Source organism: Danio aesculapii, chromosome 18 (genome assembly GCF_903798145.1).
Source record: "Danio aesculapii chromosome 18, fDanAes4.1, whole genome shotgun sequence".
NCBI lineage: Eukaryota > Metazoa > Chordata > Actinopteri > Cypriniformes > Danionidae > Danio > Danio aesculapii.
In genome coordinates, this window is record NC_079452.1 from 15775295 (window position 1) to 15783615 (window position 8321).

At 33.6% G+C, this 8321-nt stretch overlaps 1 protein-coding gene across 1 annotated transcript; it reads right to left on the reverse strand.

Moving 5' to 3' along the window:
* Window positions 1-1833: 1833 nt before the first annotated feature.
* Window positions 1834-5409, reverse strand: LOC130246130 (serine/threonine-protein kinase pim-1-like). The gene is made up of 7 exons (XM_056479003.1): window positions 5268-5409; window positions 4738-4832; window positions 4581-4631; window positions 3878-4256; window positions 2347-2523; window positions 2111-2199; window positions 1834-1998 (listed from the first exon to the last, which is right to left on the reverse strand). Exons 1-7 carry the CDS (start codon window positions 5290-5292, stop codon window positions 1987-1989), a joined length of 828 nt encoding a protein of 275 aa, XP_056334978.1. The 5' UTR covers window positions 5293-5409; the 3' UTR covers window positions 1834-1986.
* Between the last annotated feature and the right edge of the window lie 2912 nt (window positions 5410-8321).

The following is an 8321-nucleotide window of genomic DNA, read 5'->3' on the forward strand; positions in this document are numbered from 1 at the left end:
GTTTCTACAGGTTCTATCAAATTAAATAAGACCTTTTTAAGACCATAATGAATAACATTTCAAGTTAAAACCTTTAAAAAAACATTAAAAACAAATGTTATTGTAAAGAAGATAATTAAACCACATTAATAAGTAAATAGAGTTAATAAACAAATGTTTCTTAAAACTTTTCTTGAAACATATTGTAAGTGATTGGATGAGTGTTGGCCTGATTGAGTATAGCTTTACATGGACATAAGAAAATTAAGACTTTTCCAGAACTTTCAACAACATTTTCATGACGTAATGTTTCATGTAATGTGACGTCTACATATACATGGTAAATAATAAGAAAAACAATGACATTCAAATGTATTACAGCATTTCATATAACACGCAACAATCTATTTTGTTTACATTTTTATTTACATCTATTTAAAATTGATTTTGATAATGCTTACACAGCAGTAACAATGTAAGAGCAAGGCTTTGGCCAAGGACAAAAAAGAAGTAAAGACAACCAACCTATATTCAAGTTAGAGCTGCACAATATATTATTCATATCGTAATGTGTGCATCCGCAATATAGTCACATCGCAGGATTTGCAATGTTGAGATTATATACAGTTTAATATAGAGTATAGATATATTTTTAAAGAGATAGTTCACTCAACAATTCCTTAAAATTTTCATTACACCTTCACTTGTTTCAAACATTTATGAGTTTTCTTTTTTAAATGAACACAAAAAGAATATAATTTAATAACTGCTATAGTATTGAATCAAGTGTAGTGTGAGTAAATAGTGAGTACATTTTAATCTTTGAGTGAACTGTCCCTTTAAGGCCTGTGACTGTGTGAACATTTCAATATTTCAAATTTTAAAACATCCGGCCACAAGACATTTTTTGTAACTTTAATAAAGATTAAATAATATATAATGAAGACTATACAGTGTTGATTATTCAATATCTGTACCAGAATAGTGAATATCTGAAAACTATAATTCACTTTTATCTTTACTCAATTTTATTTATCTATGCTTGTCATTTATTTGTTATATATTATTCGAGATTCACTCTCCTACAAAATCCAAATAATCAATCCAAATAAACTTGTTAAATCATCTGGTGAAATTATAGTCACATCGCAATATATATCACAGAAGTACAAAATCTGATAATGTCAGATTTTTCCAATATCGTGCTGCCCCAATTCAATTCAAGTATACAGATATTTGTTAAACTAATTTCCATGACTTTTCCAAAACTTTGTAGGTTTTTCTGTTTTTCTAAAACTTTTTCAGGCCTGGAAAATGCCATGTCAAAATTCCATGACTTTTCCAGGTTTTCCATGACCGTATGAACCCTGATATATTGTGTTTCTATGCAAATGTGATAAATCAGACCTGTTTTTGACAGCATCAGTTTGGCTGCATTTTAGTTTAGTTATTATTGTTGAGGAAATAAACACTATTTTTGTGCGCACAAAAGTTTTCTAGTAGCTTCAGAAAATTACAGTTGATTCACAAATGTTTCCTGGACTGTTTTGATGATTTTTCTTGGTAATTTTTGAATGTTTTTGAATGTTTCAGGATCATTTCTGTCTATAGAGAGCTCTCAGATTTCATCTCGGTAATACATTAATGTGTGTTTCTCAAATGAACAGTCAGTCTTACAGGTTTGGAATAGAAAGAGGGGGAGAAATTAAAGACAGATTTGTCATTTTTGGGTGCACTATGCACACTTTAATGCTCAATATCTGATAATTATCTGATAATAACTATCACTATTACACAATAATGATTCTTTTCTTCATTTATTACATTTGTCTTGGACAAGCATAACATGGACACAATATATTACAAGACAATAAATTACATACAGTATATACAAAATACACAAGTAGAAAATGTTTTAAAAAGTGCAAGTGCTGTGGATGTAGCAAGATGTCGTTCATTCAGCCCAAAAGACGTCAATCTGAAGAGAAACTCTACTCTTGATTGGTCTTATTCGTTTTCCTGAAACAAAACACAAATAAATACATGTTTAAATGTGTTAGACAAATATTTAATTTGGTAGAACATTCAACGAATGTATGAATTATTGTTGAGATGCTGATAAGTTCAGTACCGTAAACCAGCTGTGGGAAAGGATGTCCTTCAAATCAATCCGTTTCTCTGGGTTTATCACGAGGAGCTCATGGAGAAGTTGGAGCAGTTCTGTAAATGAAAGATAAGAGGGACGTTTGATAAAAAAAAGCAGTAAACTTCAGATTAAACCTTAATATTCAAAATTTCCATCTTTATATAAGGTCTTCTATGTGTTATGGCCTCAGTATGGCTCTATGTTTGAGGTGATGATCTTACCCTTTGACAGGTGTCTTTTGCGCCAGATTTTCCACCGGATCCACAGCAATGTGAAGATGAACGGATATCTTCCGCTCACCATTCTGAACAGCAGAATCCCCAGAGACCACACTGTGGCAGGATTGGCGTGGTATTCCCCATGGAAGAGGTACTCGGGTGGAATGTACAATATTGTACCTTTAAAAAAAAAGACATTGTTTTGGGTTAGCCAAGTTAGCATAGCTGCAGTATTACTGCATGCATTCAAACACTAGAAATAATTGAAATCATTATTGGATTCATAACAGTCTGAAATTCATATTTGTCCAAATTAAACAAAAAAGTGTGTACTAAAATAAATAACAATAATCATTACTATTAAGTTTAATGGTATCCCAGCAGGCACACGCCATAAGACATTAATATGAGGTTAGATTTAGGTTGTGATGTTGGGTGAACAAAATTCAATGAACGTTATATCGACGTCCAATAATGACGTTGATATTTGGTTGATTTTAGGTTGTTAGAAAGTGACCAAAATCCAACATCTTAATCCAACGTCATATTGATGTCAAATACTGTTATTTATTCATCAGGTATAGCAACCAAAATTCAACATCTGATAGATGTCATAGTGATAACATCCACACAACGTCTAATATTTGGTTATTTTAAAGTTGCGTTGGAAATTGACCAAAATGCAATGTCGCATGACGTTGGGGTACAATGTCAATCTGACGTCATACTGATGTCCTGTGCCTGCTGGTAGAGTTCACCAGAAACTGAAAACTCATTTACTCACACTTCACTTGTTCCAAACTGGTGTGAATTTCTTTCTTTGTTAAACACAACAGAAAATATTTTAAAGAAAGCTTGAAACCTGTAACCATTGATCTCCATAGTATTTGTTTTTCCTACTATGGATGTTAATAGGGTATATGCCGATGTATGCTAAAGGACTTTTAATTTGTCAGTAACCTGGGTTAAGCACTTATGCTGTACTGTATGCCATTGCAAAATCGGTGCGTTTAAGATCTGTTTTCTTTAAAAATCAGCGATCTCCACTGGCTGAGTGATATTTGATATAAAGTGGGCCTCAGTTTGTACAAGAAACACTGCATTAAATTACATTAAAATATGAACATTTATTTTACCCCAGTATATTCAATGGAGCTTATGCGCTAGTCTGCCGATTCTGACCGGCATGTGCGAATAAACGTTTTTTTGTCTCGTTTTACACTTGAGCAACTAAATGAAGGCCAAAGTCTATTCAACTGATTGTATTGTAATTACATTACAACATCGATGCTGTATGAGGAACCGTATAAAATGGAGAAAGTCACATTACCGTTCACCCGAAGTTTATCAGTATGGAAAGAAACACTAGCTCCGCATACACCCCATAGTTACAGGTTTTAAACCTTCTTCAAAATATCTACTATAGAAGAAAGAAACTGGTAAAGATTTGGAACCACTTGAGGGTGAGTAAACAGATTTTCATTTGTGCTTGAACTATTTCTTTAAACTGCAGATAATGATGTACTGTACATACCACAGTAGGACCTGTAGTAGGAGTCCCTCAAAATGTCACCGCACCCAAAGTCAATTAGTTTGACCTCGAGCGTCCTGGTGTTGATGAGGAGGTTGGAGGGTTTGATGTCGCGATGAAAAACATTGCGCTGGCAGCACACGAGCACAGCCTGAATCACCTGCCTCATGATTATCTTAGCCAAACCCTCAGTGATTTTACCACCGCGATCCTCCACGAAGTCTTCCAGATCCTGACAGGGAGCGGGATACTCGAAGATCATGACGAAATGGTCACTGTAATCCTTCCAGTCCAGCAGCTGGATGATCTCCGGCTGACTGCCCCCTTTATTCGCCATCAGCGTGAGGACGATCTCCAATGGAAGTTTCCTTCTCTCTGGATGCTAAAAGATAGACCATTGTTTATTAGTATTTTAAGATGTAAGTTGTTTTGCAAGTAAGTTTGTATTGTTGTGTTGTATGAGATGTTAACACACTGTAATAAGCGATTAGTTGACATTACTTAAAATTTTAAAAAGTCGTCGTTGACTTAAAATTAGTAAGTAAACACACTATGTGCTATAATTAATAAAGTTAAGTCAATGCGTTTACTGACTTAATTTAAATCAACTCGTTGCTTTAAAGGCAACAGATTTACTCACTTATTTAAAGTAACTAATCGCTTTTAACAGTGCAAGAGGTGAAAACATACAGTGCCTCATACTTACGTAATACATTTCCCAGTCATCGTCAGTCTTGTTGACGTATTTCACTGCCACCTAATCAACAAAACACAAACATTAGACTAATTGTGAAGCACAACAAAAAGGATCAGGATAAGACAAAGCAACAGCAGTTTTTCAACAGATTTTTTGTTGTACTTACTCTGAGATTGTCCTCCAAACGCTTCGCTTGATACACCACACCAAATCCACCAGCTCCCAGTTCTCTACCAAGCTGATAGTGGCTGAAGATGTAGTCTGAAAACAGATCAAAATGCAGTTAATGGGATGTTTCAGATAATTGAACACTTCTCTTTAAAAGAGGAAGATGTGTTAATAAGCTCGGATGGATATCTGTTATGTCAGTACTTAATATATACAGTTGAAACCAGAAGTTTACATACTCTAAAAAAAAACATAGCCATTTTTAAAAAATGTCTGATGGTAAATCACACTAAACGTTTACTATTTTAGGTCTGTTAGGATTACCTAAATGATTTACATTTGCTAAATGCCAGAATAATGAGGGAATTTTTGTCGAGAATTTTTTATTAATTTCTAGACAGTCAAAAATTGACATACATTTCCAATGAATCTCTTTTTTCAGGGTATAAATCAGACATCTTTCTCATATACAGAGCTTTAATGAACTAAAGAAAGAACTAATGAATGTAACATGATCAGGTCCTTTACCATCACTGGATCTTGGTATCCGCATGGAGTGGATACCAAATGGAGCTTGGTGTTTTACATGCTGATGAGCTTCACACTTCTGCTGTTCAGCAGCTCCCTTCTTCTGTTCTTCAGCTTTAGGAGCTTCACTCTTTCTCCACCACTTCTTGCTCTCCTTCTTATCCTCCACTTTCTCCATCTCTTTCTTATTTTCCACTTTCTCCATCTCTTTCTTATTTTCCACTTTCTCTATCTCTTTCTTCTCCTCCACTTTCTCCATCTCTTTCTTATTTTCCACTTTCTCCATCTCTGTCTTATCCTCCACTTTCTCCATCTCTTTCTTATCCTCCACTTTCTCCATCTCTTTCTTCTCCTCCACTTTCTCCATCTCTTTCTTATTTTTCACTTTCTCCATCTCTTTCTTATCCTCCACTTTCTCCATCTCTTTCTTCTCCTCCACTTTCTCCATCTCTTTGTTCTCCTCCGCTTCCTTCATCACCTCCTCCTCATCAGCATCGACAGAAAACTCATCACTTGAACAAGTCTCATGTTCTTCTGTGTAAATGCTGAGATCCAGAGATGTGCTGAGCTGGAGATCTTCATTAGAGGTGACAGAGGAATCTACTACAAAAAATAAGACAAAAAATTCAGTCAATGTGAAATAATTCATTTCTAATATGATTACTTTAGTTTCAGTGACATTATTTTAATCGCTCAATTCAATTTTGACTATAGAGATATTAATTATTTATCCAAATATATACAGCAAGGGTAAGAAGTAAGTTACCCTGTATCTATATGTCATGCTGTACATTATATATAGAGTTGAAAGCAAAATTATTCGCCCTCCTCTGAATTCTTTATTATTTTTCAAATATACAGAGTAAGGGCATTTTCACAGTATTTTATATTCTGGAGAAACTCTTATTTCATTATTTTGGTAGAAATAAATGCAGTTTTGCACCATTTTAAGCTCAATATTATTAGGCCCCTTAATAAATTATTTGTGATTGGCAACAGAACAACTGCTGTCCAGTGACTTCCCAGCAGGGACAGGACATCACCATGACGTCAGATTGACGTTAAACCCTGAGGACGTTGCATTTTGCTTGGAAATTAAAATCAGGTTGACGGCAGAACCCAACGTCAGGCCGACGTCAATGTCTAACATCCAACCTAAAATCAACCAAATATCAACCTCTAATAATGTTACAGCTTGACATTGTGTGGACATTACCACTATGATCAGATGTTGGATTTTGGTTGCCATACCTGACAAATAAATGTCAATATCTGACTTCAATATGATGTTGGTTTAAGATGTCGGCTCGACGTTGGATTTTGATCACTTTCCAACAACAACCAAATATCAACATTATTTGATGTCATTATTGGACGTCAGAATAACGTTGTCCTTAGACGCTGGCTAGATGTTAAATTCTGGTCACCTGACGTCACAACCTAAATCTAACCTAATATTAACATCTTAAGATGTTGTGTGCCTGCTGGGTTGCCTAATTAATTTAAATTACTGTGGTAAATCACCACAGTATACTGTATATCTAGTTTGCTGGAGTACTGTTCAAATACTTACAATACCAGATCAGCAGATATAATCTTAAGATGCCATTTTTTCACACAGAGTTAGGTCGATCTGCATTCTCTAAGTATGCTCCATATGTATGGAATGAGCTTCACGATATACTACATACAGTATGAAATCCGTACCATCTGTCTGTCAATTTAGAAAAGTGCACATGTTTTAACAATTCATTATGGTTTATACTATTTTTCTGTGTGTCTATGTTGTGATATGTTATTTTTTATTTTTTGTAATTCTGTTCTATGCTGCCTGTCTTTATATTGTATCTAATATTGTATCTCAATATAATTAAATGTATCTCCTAAATAATTAAATAAAATAAATAAATAAAAATAACCTATCAGAAATTAGTCACTAAAACTATTGTTTAAAAAATCTGTTAAAGAGCATTTAGGAAATATTTTAAATATGTTATTAATTTAATAATTTGGACTTCAACTGTATGTAATGGATTTGCATAAATGCAAAATTAGGTCAAATGATTCTTTGCATGTCAAAAAGGCAATTAAAGCGACATAATCAGTGAAATATAAGTCTACATGTGGGTTTTTTATCATACCACTTACAAATTGGTATTACAGTAGAAGTTTCAGTGCTGTTATTTTAATTATGCTTAATATGCATTTGTCTGGTCACATATTTAAGCACAAATATAAATATATAAAGGAAATATAAAAGGATTTTTTTTAACATTCAGAGATCAACATCTAGCCTTATTCTTTATGTCTATTCTGAAAACAATTAGCTGGGTTGCTTTGTATTTATACTGCAGCAGCGAAAATTAACATTTTAACAAACGAAATTGCTTTTGCTGAAGCATCTTTAAAATACAAAACAACCCAGCTGATTTTTCTCGGAATAGACACTGATTATGAACAATAAAACTTGATTAAAACTTGTAAAACTAGGTGAAACTGGCCAGAGAATGTTAAGATTGTTAAGATTAAATCTTTGTGAGTTCAACACCTAAAGCAAGCTTTATTATGAGCTGCTACAATATTCATATCTATAGTCCAATAATGTTTGTTGTCTTGGGGAACTATTTTGTCCCTGTTGTATGAATATTGGCACTAACTTTGAAAATGTTTCATTATCTTAAAATGAAGTTACAGAACATTATTGAGAGTATAACTGTTGTTGTTTTGAGATTGTAAGCAGAGCGGCCTGCAAACTCTTTATAGTGTTGAAGCTGGCTTCTGCTGATGAAACTGCAAACTATCTTCAGTAAACCTTATTTATTTTAATTAAATCTCTGACTCTGGCTTTTCTTTATCTGAATGACTAGTCATTTGTGGGTTAAAACTCGATATTTCCCCTTACAGTATGAGTTGATTCAAGTGTGCTGTTGATTTTCATTCTTTTATCAATTCTAATTTGATATAACTTCATTACTGATGGGACATTAAAGAAATAGTTCAGCTTTTATTATTATTTATTCTCTCGAACACAAATGAAGATATTTTGAATAATGT

Coding starts and splice junctions, on each gene's coding strand:
- LOC130246130 (XM_056479003.1), bottom strand. CDS start 5,292: ATGCGGATACCAAGATCCAGTGATG. Junction 4,632..4,737: donor GTTTGGAGGACAATCTCAGA/GTAAGTACAACA, acceptor TTTGTTGATTAG/GTGGCAGTGAAATACGTCAA. Junction 2,524..3,877: donor CTACTACAGGTCCTACTGTG/GTATGTACAGTA, acceptor TTTTTTTTAAAG/GTACAATATTGTACATTCCA.